The 23,514-nt window shown below is 56.3% G+C and overlaps 1 protein-coding gene across 1 annotated transcript; it reads left to right on the top strand.

The window, feature by feature from the left end:
* The first annotated feature begins 243 nt into the window (after positions 1-243).
* On the top strand, positions 244-13,712 carry Mob3a (MOB kinase activator 3A). The gene is made up of 5 exons (XM_036171304.1): positions 244-408; positions 5,171-5,268; positions 8,616-9,103; positions 11,272-11,474; positions 13,014-13,712. The coding sequence occupies exons 3-5, from the start codon at positions 8,683-8,685 to the stop codon at positions 13,041-13,043; spliced, it is 654 nt and encodes a 217-aa protein (XP_036027197.1). The 5' UTR covers positions 244-408; positions 5,171-5,268; positions 8,616-8,682; the 3' UTR covers positions 13,044-13,712.
* The last annotated feature ends 9,802 nt before the right edge of the window (positions 13,713-23,514 follow it).

Here is a 23,514-nt window from a genome sequence, read left to right as displayed (position 1 = left end):
GTGGCTCCGCCCTAGTTCTGTCCCCGCCCCTGTTACAATTGGCAATTGGTGATGCCAGTCGGCCTCCAGTTCCACGCCCGTATTGGCTCCGCCTCACCGAAAGCACCGAACGCACGCGCCAGTTCCTGAGCCGGAGCCGACGGGCTCGACCCCGCCCCTCAACCGCCGGGCTCCAGCCAATGAGCAGCGCCTGTCCTGGCCTCGGGGACCTGAGTGCCCGCCTTCCATACGGGACCTCGGGAGCCACGCCTCCATCCGGGCCCCGTCCCTTTAAGGGAAGTGAATCCGGACCGCGGGCGCGGCCGGCGTGCGGCGTGGCCCTCCGCGGGCGTGGCCCTCCGCGGGCGCGGCGCGAGGCTCGGCGAGGCGGGAGGCGGCTCCAGGCCGCGGCGGTCCCGAGGCGGCCAGGTGGGTGCTCGGAGCGCGCGGGCGGGCGGCGGGCGGGCGGACGGGCGGCGGCACCCCCCCTCGGCGGCACCCCTCCCTCGGCGGCACCCCTCCCTCGGCGGCACCCCCCCTCGGCGGCACCCCCCCCTCGGCGGCACCCCTCCCTCGGTGCTGGAGCCGGCCCTGCTCCTCACCTCCCGCCTCACCCGTCTCTTTGAGACGGTCACGTTTCTGACTGCAAATTCACGGAGGGTCGCGGCTGTCTTGCCCGGGGATGGAGCGTTTGCCGTGTGTCTGCAAAGCCCTGATTCCGTCCCGCTCCCATCCCCTTTCCACTCCCCCGCCAAAAAGGAAGGGACGGACAGGGGAGATTCAGAAACAGATCACGGGAAGTTACCTTCGGTGGCGGGTCCCTCTTTTTTTAATCTTTTTGAGGCAGGGTCTCACGATTCAGCCAGGCTGCCCTGGAGCTCACGGCGACCAGCCTGCCTCCGGGACCAAAGGCGTGCGCCATACCCTTTCCTTTCCAATCCCTTCTCCCCTCCTGCTGCCTCCTTCCTTGCCTAGGCCTGCATTCAGAGCCAGGGGTTGGTGTCGTGTGAGGCGTGGCAAAGGCCCATTTTACATATTCCAGAGCCCACCTGGATCCTGGCATGTTTTTGGTTTCTGATTTAGGATGGGGCACCGGAACAGTGGCTTGCCCAGGCTCGGGTTCCTTCCACACCTTCTCCAGTCTGCCCTGGAGATCATAAAATCTTAGAGGCTCCTAGTAGCCCTGTTCCCAGGCATCCTGAAGGCGGGAGCCTCCCCTCCCCCATGCAAACCAGGGACAGTAAGGACTCCCCTCTCAAGGCACCATGAGTAGTTTTGGAAGTGAGAGAGCTCAGAGAGATGATAGTTGGAGACAGTAGGGGGTAAAAGAGACCACAGACTTAACTCTTGACAAGGGCAGGAGCAGAAAGGCTGAGAGACACAGCTCTGAGGACTTCCCATGACAAAAAGAGCAAAAAGGAGCAGGGTGGGGGGGTGCACGGGGTTTAATCCCAGCACTAGGGAGGCAGAGGCAGGCGGATCTCTGAGTTGGGGACCAGCCTGGGCTACAACAGCCAGGGTTACACAAAGAAACCATCTCAAAAAAACGAGCGCAGTTAGACCTAGTTCCCCCAGTGAGGGCTGGGGGCGTGGTCAGGGTGGAGCCCCGCCCAGAATCCCCAGTGAGGGGCTGGGGGCGTGGTCAGGATGGAGCCCCGCCCAGAATCCCCAGTGAGGGCTGGGGGCGTGGTCAGGGTGGAGCCCCGCCTAGAATCCCCAGTGAGGGCTGGGGGCGTGGTCAGGGTGGAGCCCCGCCCAGAATCCCCAGTGAGGGCTGGGGGCGTGGTCAGGGTGGAGCCCCGCCCAGAATCCCCAGTGAGGGCTGGGGGCGTGGTCAGGGTGGAGCCCCGCCCAGAATCCCCAGTGGGGGGCTGGGGGCGTGGTCAGGGTGGAGCCCCGCCTAGAATCCCCAGTGAGGGGCTGGGGGCGTGGTCAGGGTGGAGCCCCGCCTAGAATCCCCAGTGAGGGGATGGGGGCGTGGTCAGGGTGGAGCCCCGCCTAGAATCCCCGGTGAGGGGCTTCAGGACTAGGCTCAGCAGCGGAACATTAATTTAGAATATCCAAGGGCCTGGCTTCATCCCCAGTCTTGGATGGAAAAAAAGATGAGCCCAGCCCCAAGGTAGAATTAATTTTTCAATGTTAGGATGGTGTGGAAGTGATACAAACATGACTTGAATTTCATCTGTCCGGGACCAGTGACATGTGCAATAGGCAGATGCCATCAGTCAGAGCTCATGTCAGACTGAAACCAGGATGACACTGTAGGGCGCCATCTGGCTGTTGTGATGTTCTTTGGGTTCTGTGGATGACATGCCTTTCGACATAGGAGATGTGGTGTGTGTGTGTGTGTGTGTGTGTGTGTGTGTGTGTGTGTGTGTGTGTGTGTGAAGAGCCCCAGGAAGTCAGAAGGGGGCGTCGGGTGCCCTGGAACTTGAGTCGCAGCACTTGTGGGCTGCCATGTGAGTGCAGGGGACCAACCCCAGCCCTCTGCAAGAACAGTAAGTGCTCTTGATTGGGACGCCATCAGTTCAGCTTTTGTATCTTTTAATTTTATTTGTGTTGAAATAGAACTTGCTGTGCACACACTCCAGCTGGCTTGTCATTCCCTCGGTTGCCAGAGTCAAACTCAGCAGTTCTCCTGCATCAGACTCCCAAGAGTTAGAACCGCACGTGTGGATATCTCGTTTTAGTGGGTTTATTTGGGCAGATTCACACTGTAAATCAGAACATCTGGATGTTATTGTACATTCCATCCCTCTCGCTTTTTCTCTCTCTTTTATAAGACAACCAGAAAATTTGGAACTACCTATTTGGCTCTCATGGAGTTCTAGAGGTTTCCATGACATTTATTCTATCAGCAAATGTGTGATGAATAGCTTCTTTTGGGGATGGGTTGTGACAGGATCTCCGTGTGCAGCCCTGGCTGTTCTCTCTCTGTAGCCCAGGCTGGCCTTGAACTCATAGATCTGCCTGCCTCTGCTTCCCAGTGCTGGGATGAAAGGCGTGCGCCACCACCGCCCGGCATGGCATGTAATCATGATTTTTAAAGAGAGCTATTGCTGTGTGGTCTGGCTTGGCCCAGAGCTCTGAGTCAAGCAATCCTCCTGCCTCAGCCTCCTGAGTAGCTGGGAACAAAAGCTGCGCACTAGAAGCAGCAATGGAGTCACTGTGATTGGAGAGTGGTTCAACAGGCTGCGAGTTCGGTTCATCTACAGCAACGTGTCTTATGCTCCTCGCTCTATCTATGTAATGTGGGAAGAGGCTGAACTGTTCACTGCTGTGCACATCTGGGCAGACCATATGACTGTTGAGGTCCTATTTCAAGATACCGTATTCTCTCTGAGTGGCCAAAAAAGTGCCCCAGCCCCCCCAACTGGTGGGATGGCCCAGCTCACATGTGGACTTCCTGCTTGTCCCCCACACTCCGAAAGTCCCTGTGGGTCTCTCTCCAGACAGCGTCCCATGCTGTGGAAATCCCCTCCACTCGGAAAGTGGGGTTTCAGCAAGGGAGTTCCCAAAACCCCCAGCAGTTGGGAATAGATCTGGCTTTCCCAGAATGCCTGACTTCAAGTTTCTTAACCAGAAAGGGAAGAACCTGTCAGAACAGGAGGATTCTACGCAGCCTAGTCCCGCCAGGCTCTGCTTCCCTTTGCTGAGGGTCATCCTTCGGCTGGTTCCCCTCCTTTTCCTTTACTCCCCAGTGGAACTGGGGTATGGAACCCAAGAACGCCTGCCAGCCAAGCCCTTACCCCTGACCACAGCTGCCCCTCACTGGGGGTTCTGGGCGGGGCTCCACCCTGACCACGCCCCCAGCCCTCACTGGGGATTCTGGGCGGGGCTCCACCCTGACCACGCCCCCAGCCCTCACTGGGGGTTCTGGGCTGGGCTCCGCCCTGACCACGCCCCCAGCCCCCTCACTGGGGATTCTAGGCGGGGCTCCACCCCTGAGCAGAGTCCCCAGCCCTGGTTTACCTTTTGAATATTTGAAGATACATTTTTCTTTTTGTGTTTAGATCAGAAAGCAGGAGTGTGCACAATTATAAACAATCCTAAATAAACACTAGGAAAGATAGTGAAGTAAGTTCTGGCCTAGCCTGGGCTACACTTTGAGACCTCATCTCAAAACAAAAGAGAGTTGACCCTAGTTTCTCCATCTGCAAAAATCTGCAAAATAGTCCAATGCCTGCTGACTTGCTGGAAATGGTCCTTTTTTTTTTTTTTTTTTTTTTTGGTTTTTGTTACAGGGTTTCTCTGTGTAGCTTTGTGCCTTTCCTTGGTAGCCCAGGCTGGCCTCGAACTCACAGAGATCTGCCTGCCTCTGCCTCCCGAGTGCTGGATTAAAGGCGTGCGCACCACCGCCCGGCTGGAAATGGTCGTTTTGATAGAGGTCTCCCTCTAGGGCCCAGCATGTGTCAGGTGCAGCACCCAAAAACTAAAAATTAAGAGTTCTGAATCAGGGCGTTGAGACAGGGGCTTCAAAGCAACTTGTGCTATAGAGCAAGACTCTGAAAGAAAGGGAAATGTGGGCTGACCTGGTGGCGAGCAGCCCTGGCCTCCCTCCATGTCTCCACCCAGCCCCCCATTACCCAGCACTCAGAAGTGGAGGTGGGAGGGTCAGGAGTTTCACGTCACCTTTGTTCACACAGTGAGTTCAAGTCCAGCCTGGGCTACATGAGACCTTGTCTTTAAAAAAAGAGAGAGAGAAAAGGTGTTTGGAGACTGGAGGGGTCGCCGGACAGTTGGGGCGTGTGCTGTGCCGCCAGCAGGCTGGCTCTGTGGCCCCTCACACAAGGTGGACGGCAGAGGCCTCACTTCCAGCTTGTTTTGTCCTTGTTGGGGTTCTGGATACGAACCCCGAGACTCATGCCTAGCCCTGAAATGACCCTCTCTGGGTGGAGGTGGCCTTGAGACCCTGCCAGAGGCCAGCGCTGCACACTGAGCAAGCACATGGAACCAGCTCAGGCCCTGTCCCCAAGGCGATGGCAGGATGTGGAAACCTCCGGAAGGAAGTGGGTGACCCTGGGCCCTGCGCCCTGCCCTGGGAGGGGTCAGAGCCTTGTTGCCTGGTGCTGTTTTCTTGTTCTCAGAAAGGGAGGAAGAGGAGCCTGTGGGTGCTGGGGTAGGAGAGCAGCCTTATCTACCTCGCGTCCTTCTAGAAGGTTCTGACGGTCGGTCATGTCTTGTTCATCAGTGGGACGACCTGGAGAAGAGGACCCTGAGGTGCTGGTGTCCAGTTCTGAGCAGCTGTTGGAAGTCCACTGAGAGGACCAGAGAGGAGGCGCCCAGACGGTGACTGGAACTGGGTGGGAGGAGGGGATGGCCAGCCTAGGTCTCTGTGCCAGAGAAAGTTTGTTTCTGACAGAGAGGACTCCATCCATCCCCAGATTTTCTAGAAAACATTTGCTTCTCCCCTAAAACCCGCTTCTTAAGAGGACACAGACTTGTGACGGGAACTACGGGAGGCCTCCGCCACTTCAGTTTCTAGAACAATCTTGTGGGAGTGCAGTAGACACACAGAAAATGTAGAAAAGGACCACAGCAGGCTGGCATGGTGGGATCCGCCCAGCCAGCGGGAGGCTGAAGAGGGAGGGAGGGTGGAGATTCCAGGGTCACCCTGAGCTACTCCCTGAGTTCAAAGCCAGCCCAGGCAACTTAATGGCCATGTTTCAGAATAAAATCTAAGAACCAGACAAGTGAGACATGCTTTCAGAGCCTTGTTGGCCTCCAGAAGGATCGTCCCCTTTGAGGTGCAGAGACCTTCCTGAGAGGGTTGTCCCTTCCCAGAGTCCCCGCAGGCCAAACCCAGAGCTGTGTCACACACAGGCAGGCAGAGTCACCAGCTTGGTGACAGCATTAGAGGAAAGCCCCAGAACTGTCCCAAGGAAAACCCTGAGACAGGCAGACAGACAGACACCAGCAGGTGGTAGCTGGCCCCTCAGCACAACCAGAGGCAAGGCATGACCCAGGGGCCCTGCTCAGGGGAGCCAGCCCTGTCCCAGGTACAGCCACCGTACCTACCATCTCTGGTAAACTGAGGCTTGTCCAGTGAGCATGTATGATGAATTAGATGACAGACTGTCCAGATGTGGACAGGCAGTCTGAGGGGATGCTGGGCAGGTAACAGTCTCCGTGGAGGGATGTGGGCACCCCTGCCTTCCTGAATGCAGTGGGAATGGGCCTAAACTGTCAGGACAGGCTGGTGGAGGCAGGATGACTAAAGGCCAGCCTGGGCTATGCTTTGTTTTCAGAAAACAAAGAACTGGCAGCTAGCTTCTCTTAATTGCAGGCCTCCTGGGGAGGCCCCAAGCTGGTCTGCCTAAGAGAGGGAGCCTGAGTTAGGAGTGTGGAGAAACCCTGCCCTGGAGGCCAGTAGATTCCTGAAGTGTGTGCATGCTCAGGGCTTCTGGCCCCTCAGCCCCTCACTCCACAGTCACTGTCCCCCACGGCTCCTCCCACAGGCCTTGTGGAGCTGAACAAGGCAGCTTCCCCCCCCCCCCCAGGGCCGGGGTGGGGATTGCCGCCTCCAGGGGACCCTGAGGGGCAGATGAGTGGCTGTCCCCAGCCGGGTAGCAGCACCCAAGGTACAGTGGGTGAGGTGCCAAGGACACTGCCTGCGCCTTGGCCACGGTGCCACACGAGAAGCACCGGCCAGTGGCCACTGTGCATGAGAGTCTCAGGGGAACTGTCTGCAGTGGAGGTGGCATTTCCTCAGAAGGCCGAGAGGTGCACAGTGCCTAGTCAGGTGTGAACCAGCAAGTTCCCACACAGAGGTGGGGGTGGGGACATGGGCAACAGATGCTTGGGGGAAGTTGGGACCTATCTAGCATCCACAGACTCCTGCCTCCAGGGTACCACAGCTTGACTGGTGTCCCTGGTGACTCCCACATGGGCTCACCATGGGATAAATTGTCAACCTCTACTTCGTTTTTATTTATTTATTTTGAGTGGTCTCACCATGTAGACCAGGCTAGCCTCAAGCTCACTATGTAGCCCAGGCTGGCCTGGAACTAGGTTTGTAGCTGAGGATGCCCTTGAATCCATGATAATCCCGCCTCCACCTCCTTTGTGCCGGGATCATGGCCATGAACCACCACACTCAGTTTATAACCTCTTATTTTCTAGATTTTTCCAGAGCCATGTTGCCTATAAAGTCCTGTTCTGAATGGTGGAGTTGACACAGCTGAGCCCCAGGGAGCTAATCTTGGCTTCTTCCTTTCTGGTGTCCAGAGCACTGAGTGGGTGGGAGCAGTTTTGTTGACGTCCTCATTCATGTGCCTGTGACTAATTCACAGGTTTAAGGCATAGAAAGCAGGGTTAACTACCATGAACTATGATGGCCCTTTCCTGGTCCTCACAAATCCACTCCTGGCTGTAGATTGGCCTAAGGAGGACATTTCCTGTCATGGGGTCCCACAACCACACTGGTGTGTGTCAGCATCTTCTTCCTGCGTGTGGTTCCGTAGTACTCGAGTGCGTGCATTAACCAGCTCTGGGTCTGTCGGCCATCTGTGGGCCCCGAGCTGTTCGGGCTCCTGAAGGTTGTGCCATGTAGTAGCCGTGAGTGTTATAGCTCTGCATGTGGGTGTGACTTCAGTTCTGTGCGCTCTCCTTGAGGAGGGCCCTGCGGTCCACACGCTGGCTACAGGCCACATAAAAAGAAGAAGTATGAGGACTGATTAATGTTGAGTGTTGAATTGCGCAGTCTGGCACCTGGCACCCAGCTCTCAGGAAGTGGAGGCAGAAGGACCAGTGACTCAAGGTCAGCCTCGGCTACATAGTGAGTTGGAGGCTAGCCTGGGCTACATGAGACCATGTCTCCACAAAAACCACACACGTTATTGAGCTGTGAATGAGGTGGGGCTGCCTGTCTTGGGTGGGGCCAGCCCACACCACATGCCCCTCCCCCACCCCACAACTTCCCCTTTTGTCTGTGGGTGTTTCTCCAGTTCCCAAGCACCCCAAAGTCCAACTCATGTTATCATTCCTGAACAGCCTCACCTATCTCAGACAGTGGGGCGCAGTGGGCGTCCTTGGCGCAGGCTGAGAACGAGGCCTCCAGACTTGTGGGAAGTCCTCGGCTCCGTCCCCACATGAGGAAGAAAAGACTTGGTCATTGGCTGCCCAGCCATTCCTCACATCTATACAAAACACTCACAAGTCACACCCCAAGGTCCTGGGGACCCCATGTCTCCACCTGGAGGCCACACCACCTGTCTCTGTCACCTCCACAAGGTCCCAAGCCAGGGAAGAGCACATGTGCCTCTGAAGTCATCATTTTGTGTCACGTGAACATCCGTCCCCAAGGAACCTGCCCCTTTTGATGAAGCTGTTTCCTGCTGAAAGTCTGCAGGCCCTACCTGTGTTTCTAGAGCAGACATTTCAGAAAAGTCTCTTTTCTTACACAGGCCCCAAGTCCCTGCAGCCCAGGCTGGTCTGGAACTTGGGGCAATCCTCCTGCCTCAGCCTCCTGGGTACTTGGATTATAAGTGCGTGCTACTCCTGGCCATTTTTATTGAGAACAGTTATTCTGTGTGGCCCAGACTGGTGTAAAGTTGTGATGCTCCGGCCAACCTCCTGAGTGCTGGGACGGCAGGCCTCTCCAGTCATGGCCCTAATGGTGTCCTCTCCTGTTCCAGGCCTGTGGGTGACCGCACCATCCGCTGTGGTCTCTGCTGCGCGTTCTGAGACCCAGGTGCCACCAAGATGTCCAATCCATTCCTGAAGCAAGTGTTCAACAAGGACAAAACTTTCCGGCCCAAGCGCAAGTTCGAGCCCGGCACGCAGCGCTTTGAGCTCCACAAGCGCGCGCAGGCGTCCCTGAACGCGGGGCTGGACCTGCGGCTGGCCGTGCAGCTGCCACCGGGCGAGGACCTCAACGACTGGGTGGCCGTGCACGTGGTGGACTTCTTCAACCGAGTCAACCTCATCTACGGCACCATCAGCGACGGCTGCACTGAGCAGTCGTGCCCGGTCATGTCGGGGGGCCCCAGGTACGAGTACCGCTGGCAGGACGAGCAGCACTTCCGCAAGCCCACGGCGCTCTCGGCGCCCCGCTACATGGACCTGCTCATGGACTGGATCGAGGTGCAGATTAACAACGAGGACATCTTCCCCACCAACGTCGGTGAGTCCCGACCCTGCCACCGTGTCAGCTCACACCCGGGAGGGCCCGCCACGCCAGGGCCCCGTGTCTGCTGTGTCCACAATACTGAGCACAAAGGGCTAGGCAGGCTTAGCTGGCTTCGTGGTCTCTGTGTGTGAATGAACACTTACTGTTTTGTGTGCATGCAGACGGGCCCCACTTAATAGGCAAGAGCCTGTGGGGGTTAGCAAAGGCATTTGATCTCCTGGAATTGGAGTTACAGGTGGTTCTGACTGGCCATTATGGTGTGGAGAACTGGGCCTGGTCCTCTGGTATGCCTTAACCACGGGGCCTCTCTGCGCTAGCATGGTGATTTAGTTATTTTGGGGGTTTTGAGACAGGGTTTCTCTGTGCAGCCCTGGCTGTCCTGGAACTTGCTCTGTAGCCCAGGCTGGCCTCGAACTCACAGAGATCCGCCTGCCTCTGCCACCCGAGTGCTGGGATTAAAGGTGTGCGCCACCACCACCTGACCACACCTGGCTTTTTGTTCACGTTTTATCAATCGTTTGGGGTTTTACTTTCTTATTTATTTATTTTTTAAGGTATGGTCTCCCTGATTGGCTCCAAACTCCCAGAGATCAGCCTGCCCTCCATTCATCCAGAGTGCTGAAGTTAAAGGCGTGTGCCACCACACCTGGTTTTCATTCACACTTTAAAGTGTGTAGTGTAGACTGGGTCTGGGCTGGCAACATGGCAGCAGGTTCTCTGGAGGACGGGACTGATGGAGAGTCTCTGTCGATTTAGAAAGGGAGTTTATTGAGATGGCTCACAGGCTGTGTCTGGCTAGCCCACCAGTGACTGTCTCCTGGCCGAAAAGCCAAGAATCTAGTAGCTGTTCAGCTGGCCTCAGTCTGCACTGGGATCCTGGGGAAGTGGGCTCTAACACCAGTGAAGGAAGCTCAGCCGCAGGGTAGACGAGCCTGCCAGCGAGAGTGCGGGCAAGCAGGCGGAGGGCAAAGGCTTCCTCCTCGTGTGGGCTGCCACCGGAAGGAGTGGCCCAGGGTAGGGTGCCGACAGGAGAGTCCCCCACAGAGCCAGGTGTGGTGGCGCACACCTTTAATCCCAGCACTTGGGAGGCAGAGGCAGGCGGATCTCTGTGAGTTCCAGGCCAGCCTGGGCTACAGAGCGAGATCCAGGACAGCCAGGGCTGCACAGAGAAACCCTGTCTTGAAAAGGGGGTGCTGGGCGTGGTGGCCCCAGAGGCACCAGGTTTCTCACTTGCTGAGTGTATCCCAGTGCTGTGACTGTGGCTCTAACCACATGCTGGCCACAAGTGAAGTGCTGACCTGTGTATCCAGTTAGAGGCAGGAGGACCGGGAGTAACCCTGTGTATCCAGTTAGAGGCAGCCCAGGCTCCCAGGAAAACAACAGTGGCAGGGAAATGATAAACAGTAAAGGAAAGGTGCACATGGCACTTTGTGTCCTCACGCAGCTGCTGGGATGGCAGTAGTCCAGGTGTGTCAGGGTGCATCCCTGAGGTGTCCGGGCGTGGAGAGGCCTGACATCCTGCGGCTCCAGGTCCCCCTCCTCCTCAGAGCTGGCAGCCTCTCTCAGTCCTCCCTCCTCTCTCTGAGGACACGAGGCCAGATGGCCCAAGGCGACCCCAGCCTAAGGTCCTCCGCTTAAGCTGCACCTAAGGACTCCTTTCTGCCACTTGTGGGGACCTGCTCCAAACTGTGGGCCAGGACATAGTCCTCTGTGGAGCCTTGTTTAGTGAGCCCGGGCTGGGGGCAAGTGCTGCCCTCTGCTCAGGTTTTCACTTCTAGAAACTTAGGCGCTGGCCCTGGGACACTGGCGGCTTGACTGGCCCTGCGTCCTGGGACACTCACTACACTCACTTATTCATATGCTGTGCAGTTCTCAGGACAGTATGGAGCCCGTGGAGTGAGGCGGCCAGACTGACCTGGGCCCTGTCACAGGAAAGGCTCCCTAGGCATAGACACTTGGCAGGAAACTGGTCCCTGGGATGGGGACGTTGGCTGTGTGACGACCGCAAGCACACACCTTGACGTCTCTGAGCCTCATCCATCCTCACCTCTGTGGCTCAAGGTGGAGCTCGCCTCAGGCTAGGCTGCCTGGATTGAGGTCGAGGTGGGGTCCCGGGCCAGCCGTCCTGAGTGGTCTCCTTCCTGGTCCTCTGCCACCTCCAGGCACACCATTCCCCAAGAACTTCCTGCAGGCGGTGCGCAAGATCCTGTCGCGGCTGTTCCGGGTGTTTGTGCACGTGTACATCCACCACTTCGACCGCATAGCGCAGATGGGCTCCGAGGCGCATGTGAACACCTGCTACAAGCATTTCTACTACTTCGTCACCCAGTTTGGCCTCATCGACCCCAAGGAGCTGGAGCCCCTGGTGAGCCTGGGGCGGGCACCCCCCGTCTCCCGCCTGGGTGGGGTCAGGCCACCTCCTGGCCTCAGCTGCACTTGGTTCTGGGGAGCCAGTCAGAGGGTGTCATTAGTGTTGGGGTCACACGCCAGGCAAGGAGATAGTGTGTCACGGCTTCACTTGACGGCCATACTCATGTGGGGACCACAGGGCCTCTGCTGCGCACACTGGCAGAGCCCATGCACTGGATGCCCATGGCAGAGGTCCCCCTCGTCTCCTGCCCCCAGAACAGAAAGCCCCAGATTTTCTAGTGCACCCAGAGGGTGTCACATGGTCACCCCTCGTGGCTCAAAGTGGGGTAGAGAACAGACCTTCGTGGGGATTGGCCCCTGCCTGCGCCTCCCAGAGCACCCTGGAATTTTCAGGCAGCAGCTCCCCAAGCCTGTGCTTCCACCTATTAGAGTCCAAGGCATGGTTCTTTATTAATCGACTGATTTTATTTTGGGTTGCTTTTTGGTTTTTCCAGGCAGGGTTTCTCTGTGTAGCCCTGGCTGTCCTGGATCTCACTCTGTAGCCCAGGCTGGCCTCGAACTCACAAAGATCTGCCTGGCTCTGCCTCTCGAGCGCTGGGATTAAAGGTGTGCGCCACTGCTGCCTGGCGATTTTGTTTTTCTTTTTTTCTTTTGTTTGTTTGTTTGGTTTTCTTTTGTTTGTTTTTGTTTATTCGGAGCTGAGGACCAAACCCAGGGCCTTGCACTTGCTAGGCAAGCGCTCTACCACTGAGCTAAATCCCCAACCAGTCCGATTTTGCTTTTTATATGTCTTTTTTATTATTTATTTTTTAATTTTAAGTGCATTAATGTTTTGCCTGCACATATGTGTATGTGACGGTGTCAGATCTTCAAGTTACAGATCGCTATGAGCCGCCGTGTTTGTGCTGGGAACCGAACTTGGGTCCTCTGAAAGAGCCGCTGGTGCTCTTAACTGTTAAGCCATCTCTCCCGCCCCATGCTTTTGTAATTGTTACATTTTGTTTATCTGTGTATTTCTGTGTATGAACGTGGCTGCTGTGACATGCACATGAAGGTCACAGGACAGGCTATGGACATCCATTCTCGCCCTCCACCATGTGGGACCTGGGGCTCAGTCCCAGGTCGTCAGCCTTGACCACAAACACCGCTGTCCCCCAGCCATCTTTTGTACTTGATTGTTTTGAGACAGACTATCATGTAGCCTAGGCCAGACTGATCCATCAATCCTCCTGCCTCCGCCTCCGAGTGCTGGGGTGACAGGCGGTCCTTCCCACTGCCAACCTTTCTATTAAGTTGTAGTGGCCTGTGGCCACTTGCCAGGTTGCAGGTGGACTTGAATTACAGCCCGTGTCCACGTGGCCCCAAATCAGAGGCACGAGCTCTGTCTGCCACAGGGGCTGCCCCGACCCCGCACCACCCTGTCCAGGGTCTTGCGTGTTTTGAGTTGTGTGAAGCCTTGCACCCTGTTCCCCTGTTCCCCAGTGTGTACCCCACATGTTTCTTCTGTCTTTTGACACCTGCCTGGTCTCCACAGAAGGAGATGACCTCACGGATGTGTCACTGAGGGCCCAGCTGGGAAGTCCACATCAGCTTTGTACAGCCTGTGTCTCAGGAGCGTCGTCCCTGCGTGGTGACTGTGAGCCCTCCAACTGACCTGTCCCCTTGCCTGTCTGCAGGGGCCTGAACTTGAATTCTGTAACACGGTGTGCTCTCAGCTACCGGGTTCACACTGTGTTTGTACCAGAGCCTCTGGCATGAGGCAGGATCTGGAGCCATTGCCAACCGCCCTTGACCCTCTCCACGTCTGTCCAGCCTTGCAGCCACGGCCTTGCCATGTGTGGCCTCAACTCCGTCCCCCTCTTTCCACATGGCAGCTGTTGTGCCTCTGAAGATGTACTAACGTGCCATGGCCTCCTCTGCCCAGGCCTGCCTTCTGGATACACTCTGGTCATCAGGCATCGCCAGAACTTTCCACTCCCTCTGCCTAGCACTTGTGAAGGTACCTCTCCAGCACCCCCGGGCAGGACTCCCAGTATCAAGTGTCTGAGGTGTCTGCAGGGTCAGGGTACACATGCATCATGCCTGTGGTCCTAGAGCTCTGGAGGCAGGTGCAGGGGAATTGTTGCAAGTTCAAGGCCACTCTGGGCCTCCACTGAGTCAGGCCCCCATGGTCTCCTAACAAGACTGTCTTTAAAAAAAAATGTAAAAGAAAACCGGGCAGTAGTGATGCACACTTTTAATTCCAGCATTTGGCAGGCAGAGGCAGACGGATCTCCGAGTTCGAGGCCAGCCTGGGCTACAGAGCGAGATCCAGGACAGCCAGGGCTGCACAGAAAAACCCTGTCTCTTGAAAAGCAAAAGCAAAACAAACATTATAAAGGGACAGCTCAGGTAGTAAAGTGTTGCTGCATAAGTGTGAGGACAGTGTGACCCCAGCACCCATAGGGAAGCCAGGTGTGGTGGTTTGTCATCCCTACCCTCAGAGAGGCAGACAGAGGGTCCCAGAGACCCTTCTGCTCTGCATCTTAAGTACTCAGATTAAAGATGTAAGACACAACACCCAGTCCATTCATACTTTTGTTTTGTTTTCTGAGACAGGGTCTCACTCTATCCCTGGCTGACCTAGGACTCGTTCTGTAGACCAGGCTAGCTTTGAACTCACAGAGATCCACCTGCCTCTGCCTCCCACGTGCTGGGATTAAAGGTGTACACCACCATACACAGCCCTTCTGGAGATTTTAGAGAAAAAATTGAACCAATTTCTAGTTGCTGCCCTCTTGGGCACAGTGTCTGGACCAACCCAGAATCCAGGAAGGAATTCTCACATGGTTTCCAACACTGCTGGGATCTTCGGTTCCCTAGAGGACGGCACCAGGGCCCTTCCTTCCTTCAGTGGCAGCCTGCTGCATAGCCAGACTTATGGCCACAAGACCAAACTCCCTCGACCCCTCTCTCCCATGCATGGTGGGCATCACAGCGTGTGCCTGCCCCCAGCTCCAGTCTTGGACCTCTTGGACCTTCCCTTGAGACCTGTACACTGTGAAGACCCCAGGGAACTGTGGTGATCTCCCAGATCTGGGAGGCTGACACTGAGCTAAAGTACAGTTAACAGGATGTCCATGCCTGAGCCTGAGCCTGAAGCCTGAGAGTCTCCCGGGTCCTTCCAGAAGCCGCCATGCCATGCGCTCCAGCCCTGGAAGGACCCAGGGACCAGCCCTCAAGGCTTGACTGAATGTATCTCCCACCTGCAAGACTTGGCAGTGTGCCCAATCGGAGCAGCCCACACCAGCCGGGGAGGGGTCCACACCGCCTCATCCATCCCACCTCAATACAAGCCTAACTAAGAATAAAGTGGTCCTCTTGACACTCTGGCAGCGGGATGTTGCTTGTGTCTGCTCCTACCTGCAGGGGGATGGGTGACAAGCTTTGGTAATGGCCCGTTGGACCCTAGGGAACCCAAGCTGCACAAAAACTAGGCTCACAGTGTGTAGCTGCATTGTATATTGTCCTTTGAGATGGGGTTTCCCTGTTGTATGAGTGTGTGTGTGTGTGTGCGTGTGTGCGTGCGTGCACGTGCGCGCTTGCGCTATGTGCCACTGGGTGTGTGCTATGTGCCGCTGGGTGGGTGTGTGTGTGTGTGCTATGTGCCCGCTATGTGTGTGTGTGTGTGTGTGTGTGTGTGTGCTATGTGCCGCTGGGTGTGTGTGTGTGTGTGCCATGTGCCGCTGGGTGTGTGTGTGTGTGTGCTATGTGCCGCTGTGTGTGTGTGCCATGTGCCGCTGGGTGTGTGTGTGTGCCATGTGCCGCTGGGTGTGTGTGTGTGCCATGTGCCGCTGTGTGTGTGTGTGTGCTATGTGCCACTGTGTGTGTGTGTATATGTGTGTGTGTGGTGTGCGTGTATGCTGTATGTGTGTGTGCTATGTGCCACTGTGTGTGTGTGTATATGTGTGTGTGTGTGTGGTGTGCGTGTGTGCTGTGCGTGTGTGCGTGTGTGCCGCTGAGCATGTGGAGTCAGGACAACTCTGCAGTCTGTTCTCTCCTGCCCCACTGCACCCCCAGCCGTCACTGGGGGTTCCAGGCAGGGCTCCACCCTTTTTGGTTTTTTTGCTGGGGCCGGGTTGTTGGTTTTTCCAGGCAGGGTTTCTCTGCAGCCCTGGCTGTCCTGGATCTCACTCTGTAGCCCAGGCTGGCCTCGAACTCACAGAGATCCGCCTGCCTCTGCCTCTGAGTGCTGGGATTACAGGCTGTGCCGCCACCGCTGGCCTCCCTCTTTTTTATGTGAAAAGTATGCAGTTTTGATAACCATCTGAGAATCTTTCTGTGTATGTATTGTGGTTGTAATGCCATAGTGCAGTTTTGTTGAGAGAAGTCTCCCTGTGTAGGCCCCCGGGTGATCTGAAACAAGATTCCTAACTTCCAGTTCATGACAATCCTCCTGCTTCCGTCCTCCCAAGCGGTGGGATGACAGGCTTGCACTGTGCCATGCTGGAACCAACCACTGAAGTCTCTCCATGTCTGTCTGTCTGGTGTGGGTTGCCCTGGCGCCCCTAGGCGTTGGTGCAATGCCACTCCTCATCCATAGAGGGCGCTGCGGGCTAAGGCAGGAGAGCGGCCACCAGGTCGAGTGAGGCCTGGGGATGTTCCTCAGCTTTCTCCTGCTCAGACTCTTAACGATCCTGAGCCATGCTGCTCCTCCCGAGGTCCCAGGTTCTGTAGACCTTCAGCCGGGGTCGGCATGTGTTCAGCCAATGAGGTTCCACGGCCCATGCCAGAAGACACAGGTGCACCCTGGGCAAGGGGCAGGGCCACCACAGAGCCCCCCGTCCCCAGTGGATGGCCTGGGAGTCTGGATTTGCCTGGGCATTTCCTCCTGTGGACTCCTGCACTGTATGACCTTTTCTGTAGGATTCTGTCACTGAACACTGTGTCTTCACTGTCCCTCCACGCTCTAGAATAATACCCACGCTGTGGCCGGGGCATGGCTGGAATGCTGGCCTTGGCACACACTGTGTGTCCTGTGCAGATGTTTTAGGTGGCCCTTCTGGTGGCCCAGTGGCCACCCTAGGTACATGGCCCATGTTCCTAGATATTTCCTTGGCCACTGCCCCATTCACAGCTGCACATGGACACTGTCCCCAGCAAGTCTCCAGAGAAGACAAGATCATGGGAGCACCAACTTCCAGCCTTCCCCAGCACCCCTCTGCCTACTGAGGACACAGCGTCTGAGTCACCACCACCCCCCGACACACTCAGTACCCACACAGCGTCCTGTAGCTACCAGTGCCTGCATAGTCTTGGTCCCAGTATGTGACACTGTGGCCGGGTCAGGACTCAGGCAGCTGGCCTAGATCCCCAGAGATGTTCTGCTGTGCTTGACCTTCTAAACCTCCCGAGCCACAGCTGGCGTCCAAGGCTTGCTCGGCAGCTCACTGTAATCCTGGGAGGCCGGGGACTGTGTCCAGGGCTAGCCAGGTCACTGCAATCACCGTGTTGGTGAATGTTGCCTTGGGACACCAAGACCCCAGCCACAATGGCCACCTGCTGAAGCAAGTAAGGTAGACGAGGACGACCCCCGGGGCTGTATGTTACCTGTCGCAGTGGTGACAGTGCCTCCGAAGGGCTGTAGATGACTGGGTCACTTGGAAGGTTAAAATGGAGGGGCCTGCAGCTGTTTCAACCATCCGTTGCCACAACTTTCTGTCTCCTCTCACTGAAACCCTGTCCCCTCTGACACTCCCTCCTGTGCCGTGTGCCCTTCTGTGTCCGGGGCATGCCAGTGAGCACGGCGTTCTGGAGGCTCCCCCACATCTGAGGAGGGGTCAGTTGACCTCAAGTTTTTTGTTTTCATAGTCAAGGGTCTACTTGTTTAATTGATTACTTGGGAATTTCACAACACGTACCTCAGTCCTCACCCCTCATCTGTGACCTCCCCCACCTACAAGAAAGAAAGGGATAGCAAAAGAATGAAAAAAAGTTCATTTGGGTTGTCCATATACACATTGGAGCAGAGTCAAACTCTTGGTGCCCACCCACAACCCCGAGAGAAGCCATCAACCGTGGAGACCCCACAGGGACAGCCCTTCCCTGTGCCCACGCCATGCCGTTGAGGGGCAGGGCCAGCTCAGGAGGGCCCATGGACATCAGCACAGCTTCAGTCGAAGCCTAGACCACATACATCCAAATGGCCTTCTGTGGTAATACCGGCCACAGACCCCAACGCAGCCCCTGACCATGTCAGGATCCACTTATGGTCCTCAGTGGCTGCAAAGACCACTGTCATTTCAACATAGCCTTGGGTGGCTACACATGCCACTCATTTCCAGAAGGCCACCTTGAGCCCAGCGGTGGCTGCACACATCTTTGATCCCAGCACTCAGGAGGCAGAGGCAGGCAGATCTCTGTGAGTTCAAGGCCAGCCTGGGCTACAGAGTGAGTTCAGGACATCCAGGGCTACAGAGAGAAACTCTGTCTCGCAAAACCAAAAGTAAAAAACACAAACAAATAAAACAAACAAAAAACAGAATGCCCCCAAGGCTACAAAGCCCGAGGACATCACCAAGGTCTCAGTCAGTGACAGAACAACGTATGTGTATGTCCGCAGGGAGCTCAGTCTTCATTGTGGCCTGGGGCAACAGTGTGGACCACAGACACCAGCATGGCCTCCTGTGGTCGCCCTGACCACACTGGTCCTTCAAGGAGGTCCAGTTCAGAAAGTGAATCTTTTCTCCTCTGGGCCTTTGTAGTTACCCAGAGCCCGGCAGCACATGCAGAGGCAGAGTCTGTCTGTGTGAGCCCCAGGCTGCTGCAAACCTGTCCACAGACACAGCTCTCTGCTTTTCTGTCTTCCTCTCTCTCCATCACATATTTGTTCATCATAGTGGAGGCGAGGCAGCCTCTACTATAATAAATGTCTAAAAAAGATTTATTTGTTATGCTGGGAGTTGGTGGCACATGCTTTGAATCCCAGCACTCAGGATATATATGATGTCTGTGTAGCACATGAGTGCCCAGTGCCTTTGGAGGCCATAAGAGAGTGTGGATCTAGGACCAGAGTTACAGGTGGTTGGTTGGGAGTCACCTTGTGGGCCTAGAAGCCAAACCCAGGTCCTCTTCAGGAGCAACCAGTGCTCTTAACATTTGAACCAACTCTTGAGCTCCAGAGCTCATGCCTTGAAATCTATCATTTTGTATGCTGATTTAAAATTTTAACTGAAGAGTTGGAGAAAGGGCTCATTGGTTAAGGGCACTGGCTGCACAGCCGACGTCATGATAGAAGCGCCATTCAGGCCATCAAATCCAGCAGGTAGACAGCACCACCTGCCAGAATGGAGAGACGTATCTTCCAGAGCCCGTGGTCCTGGGAAGTCTCTAATGCACGAGCCTTGCTTTTCCCATGCTGCCTTCTGTAGTTCTGCTTCTGGCCAACTGATCTTGCTAACTGAAGTATGCCAACCCAGGATGTGGTTTGTGCTTAAGAACTCACCCTGAGAACAGCTCAGGACTACACTGGGGTCTAGACACAGACTGCGACGCCAGTGTGGTTACCTGCTGGCTAACAAAGACTTTCTTTTGGCTGAAACCTGCGTGTGACCACACTACCAGAACCCACATGGTGGCCCACAACCACCTGTAACTCTGATGCCCTCTCCTGCTTCTGTGGACACCACGTAAACTCGAGTTGCACAGATACACATTCAGGAAACACACAGATAAATTTTTTAAAAAATGTTACTGGAAAGAAAATGCATACTCGGGGGTGGGGCCGTTTGGTTCACAGTTCTTACGCTCTAAGGACCAGCCACACATGACCTGGCCCAGAGGATCCGCTGCCAGTGTCCCCCACAATCACCTGCGCTCACACACAATTTAAAAGTAAATCTAAGCCGAGCAGTGGTGGCGCACGCCTTTAATCCCAGCACTCGGGAGGCAGAGGCAGGTGGGTCTCTCTGAATTGGAGGCCAGCCTGGTCTACAGAGTGAGTTTCAGAACAGCCAGGGCTACACAGAGAAACCCTGTCTTAACACCACCAGCAGCCCGCATAATAATAATTAAATAAATAAAAAGGACAGAAAAAAATCTAAGACAATTTTTTTAAAATTTAAGTGCTCAGTGGTTAAGAGCACTTGCTGCTCTTGCAGAGGACCTGAACTTGGTTTCCAACACACATATCTGACAGTTCACAGTCACCTGTAACTCCAGCTCCAGGGGCTCTGACTCCCTCTTCTATTTCCTACACTTATGGGGGTACACTCACACACTCACAGCCATAAATAAAAATTAAAAATTAACTAATAGCTGGGTGTAGTGATGTATCCCTACAGTCCCAGCACTCGGGAGGCAGCGGCAGGCGGGTCTCTGTGAGTTCGAGGCCAGCCTAGTCTACAGAGTGAGATCCAGGACAGCCAGGGCTGCACAGAGAAACCCTGTCTCAACAACTAAAAAGAGGGGTTGGGGATTTAGCTCAGTGGTAGAGCGCTTGCCTAGCAAGTGAAAGGCCCTGGGTTCGGTCCTCAGCTCTGGGGAAAAAAAAATGTGAGAATAATTTTTCGGCACACGCCTTTAATCCCAGCACTTGGGAGGCAGAGGCAGGCGGGTCTGTGAGTTCGAGGCCAGCCTGGGCTACAGAGTGAGATCCAGGACAGGCGCAAAGCTACAGAGAGACCCTGTCTAAAAAAAAAAAGGAAAGGAAAGAAAAACAATGTATGATGGTCCCCAGCTCTAGCTTTTGTTTTGTTTGTTTGTTTGCTTAGCGTCAGCCTCCCCTGTGCCCTGGAGGTGACAAGACACCCCTCCCAGTACCTCCCATGCATCCTACACTTTAAAGTCCCCTTGCAAACCCCAGGTTCCAGTATGTGACACCCTAGGTCCCTGTGACCAGCAAATACCAGGTGACCAGGATCTAGATTCCCAAAGCCACCTGGTGTCCTCAGAATCCCCCAGAGGATTGATTCTCCCAGTGGAGGAGAGCAGACGGGCCAGCATGGCTTCCCGGCCCCTGTGTCAGGGTGTGGCTTTGAACCCCTGCTGAGCCTGCTCTTCCCAGCCACTCTGCACAGCCCCTGTCTCTCCCTTAGGGACCCCAGGGGGTGGGACTTGTGTGGCGTGACCTGGTCAGGAGGACGGGGCCCCAAGGCTGCCAGGGCACTCACAGCCTGGTCAGACCTGGCAGACACAACCGCCCGGCCACACCCAGGGCTCTCGCTTGCCGGACTCCTCCTGCTCCTGGCATAGGACACCCACAGGCCCTGGCTCTGTCCTGCTCTGCTCAGGGACAGTGAGTGACTCAGCCAACGGCAAGGGCTGCTGGCAGCCAATTGCATCAGATCAGGCCCCCGGCCAACGGCCAGTTTCCTTGCATGGGTGCCTGTGTGCACGGGCACCCTCTTTGAGTGTGGGGAGAGCCACGCCTGGAGACTCAGAACACTTCCCCAAATCCCTCTACCTGTACGGGGTCCCCTGAGCCTGGGGTGACAGCTTTGAGCGGGTTAGGAAGGACCTCCCTCCCCTAAGCTACAAGTCTGTAAGGTTGCCGAGGCAGTCCCAGCGCAGCTGCACGTGCTCACACAGCCTGCTCACACTTATGTGGACAGAATGTCTGCAGAAACCAAGGGAAGAGAGAATGGGTGCACACGGAGGAGGCCGCTGAGGGGGCAGAAGCGACGGACAATGGCAGACATCTGAGGCTGGGAGAACGGGATGGCCCACTCTGTTACCCCTAAAGGGATGGCTGAGGCTCAAAACAAACACAAAAATCCCCAGGGCCTGGGGGCGTGGTCAGGGTGGAGCCCCGCCTAGAATCCCCCCCCGTGAGAGGCTGGGGGCGTGGTCAGGGTGGAGCCCCGCCTAGAATCCCCCCCCCCCCGTGAGGGCTGGGGGCGGGGCTCAGCAGTGAGTGCTCTCCTAGCAGGTGGAAAGGTCTGGGTTCCATTCCTAACCTCGTGGCAAGGAAGGAAAGGAAGCCAGGCTGTTGGGAATGGTGCCAGCTGGTGCAGGAAGCTGAGGCTGCCTGCCTGGGGCCCCACCTCATTTCCTGTTTGTCCCTAAGATCTGCTCAGGCCTAGTGCTCAGGCGGCCCCAGCCAGGCCTAACACCTTAGGCCTCTCCAAGGCTAGCCACCTCCCTTGGAACCCTGGGCTGGGGGAGTAAGCCTAGGCTAACCTTCCTCACCCTTCTCGTCTGTCTTTCCTTTGCTCAGGCTAGACCCACCCATCACCTGGCCAGCCACCCCGTCAGGAAGGACAGAGGAAACAGGTCTCTGGCAGGCTTCCTGCAGGCGTGCTTTCGCAGGGAGCCAGGGACATCTCCCTGGGGCAGCAGCTGAGGCAGTAGGGAAGCCAGGCCCGCTAGTCACCCCAGCTCCCAGCCCCCACGCCGGGAGTGGCCCACACCACTGGAAGCCTCCCTTGTAAACAGGAGGCTGGAGGTAGACGACAGCAAGCTGGAGGCCTGCCCGGGCAGGGCAGGGCAGGGCAGGGTGAACGGCAGGCCCTGCCTGGTGCCTACAGGGAAGTACACCCCCTTCCTGTGTCTACTGGCGGCCATTTCCAGAGAAAAGCATGTACGTAACCCCGTACACCCCAGGTCTACTTGTACGTCTGAAGATACACTTGGCTGCATAGCCTGCAAGGTCCACATACCCCTCTTACTAAGGTTTACCCTAGTGTCCCCGAGGACTCCGGGAAGAACCCAGCGTCAAGGCCCAGCTTCTCATTTCCGAGCGTCCTCAAAGTTTCTCCATTTACCACATGGGGCTCCTGGAGGGCGGCTCAGGACCAGGCTGGGGTAGGGAGGGCATTGGCTCTGGATTAGAGAACAGAATTACCACCTCAAGTGGGGCTCCGCAATTTGGCTTTTCTCCCCAGTGTCTGAACTAAACTGCATGGAACAAAAAAACCCCAGTTTAGGGTTATTTCCTGAGTCAGTGTGAGCAGCTGGCCAGGTGAGCCACACTTGAGTGTGGACGCCAACCTCCTGTCCCAGGAGCACATCTGGGGCCCCACCTCTTTTAGCTTGTTGGTTTGAGACAGGGGCTTGCCCAGTAGCTCCAGGCTACGGAGGCAGGCTGCCTCAAACTTGAAGCAGTCCTCCTGAGCCTGCTGAGGGCTAGCTGTGTGTGCGCGTGAGTCTACACCAGCCACAGCACACATGTGGAGCTTAGCCGTGGGCCACTCGTATGTGGGTCCCAGGAATGAGCTCCGGTCGTTGGCAAGCTCCTGTAACAGCTGACCGAGGTCCTTGTTTATGTCTGCCAGGACATCATTCCTCTGCCCGGCTGGGCCGAGTGCTGTCCTCTACCCTAATCTGTCCAGCTAATGACCCTTGTGCAGGAATGAGGACTTGATTTGGAGATAAAAACCTCTGCAGATGCCATTACAAAGACGATGAAGCTTGGGAGCTGGACAGATGGCTGGGAGGTTAAGCCTCGCTCTCTTGCGGAGGACCCAGGGTTCAGTCGCAGCACCCGCGTGCGTGCGGTACACGTTACTCACGCAGCACGCGTGTGCATGCATGCACACCCACACACCAATAAATAACACTCAGGGCTGGGCGGTGCTGGCGCACGCCTGTAATCCCAGCACTCGGGAGGCAGAGGCAGGCGGAGCTCTGTGAGTTCGAGGCCAGCCTGGGCTACAGAGTGAGCTCCAGGAAAAGGCGCAAAGCTACACAGAGAAACCCTGTCTCCAAAAACCAACAACAACAAACCACTCATGACGGGGCCAGGGGCTGCTCTGCTGTCTTCCCAGTTCCCTGGGGTTAAACTCCGGGCTCTGGGTGCGGAGATGCCAGGGCGCCGGGGCTGAGCTCCCACCCGGACAGGAGGGGGTGCAAACTTTCAAACTGCGGGGCGGGGTGCGCCTCGCTGCGCACACGAGCAGCTGGGCCAGCGGTCACAAGCGGGACCGAGGGGTCGGAACCCGAATCGGGGATGCCGGCCGCTCCTTCCCGGCCACCCCACCAGGGATCCAGGGCGCCAGGGGTCCGACCGGGAGGCTCGGCTGGCCGACGGCGGCACCAGGCTCAAGACCGGGGCTCAG

Source organism: Onychomys torridus, chromosome 21, assembly GCF_903995425.1.
Source record: "Onychomys torridus chromosome 21, mOncTor1.1, whole genome shotgun sequence".
Classification (NCBI taxonomy): Eukaryota; Metazoa; Chordata; class Mammalia; order Rodentia; family Cricetidae; genus Onychomys; species Onychomys torridus.
The sequence above is the reverse complement of the archived record's forward strand: the minus strand, read 5'-3'. Positions and strand labels throughout refer to the sequence as shown.

Bases quoted from the DNA above. Each gene is read 5' to 3' on its own strand.
- Mob3a (XM_036171304.1), top strand. From the start codon at position 8,683: ATGTCCAATCCATTCCTGAAGCAAGTGTTCAACAAGGACAAAACTTTC. The intron at 9,104-11,271 runs GTGAGTCCCGAC...TGCCACCTCCAG, and splicing joins CATCTTCCCCACCAACGTCG to GCACACCATTCCCCAAGAAC. The intron at 11,475-13,013 runs GTGAGCCTGGGG...TGGTCTCCACAG, and splicing joins CCAAGGAGCTGGAGCCCCTG to AAGGAGATGACCTCACGGAT.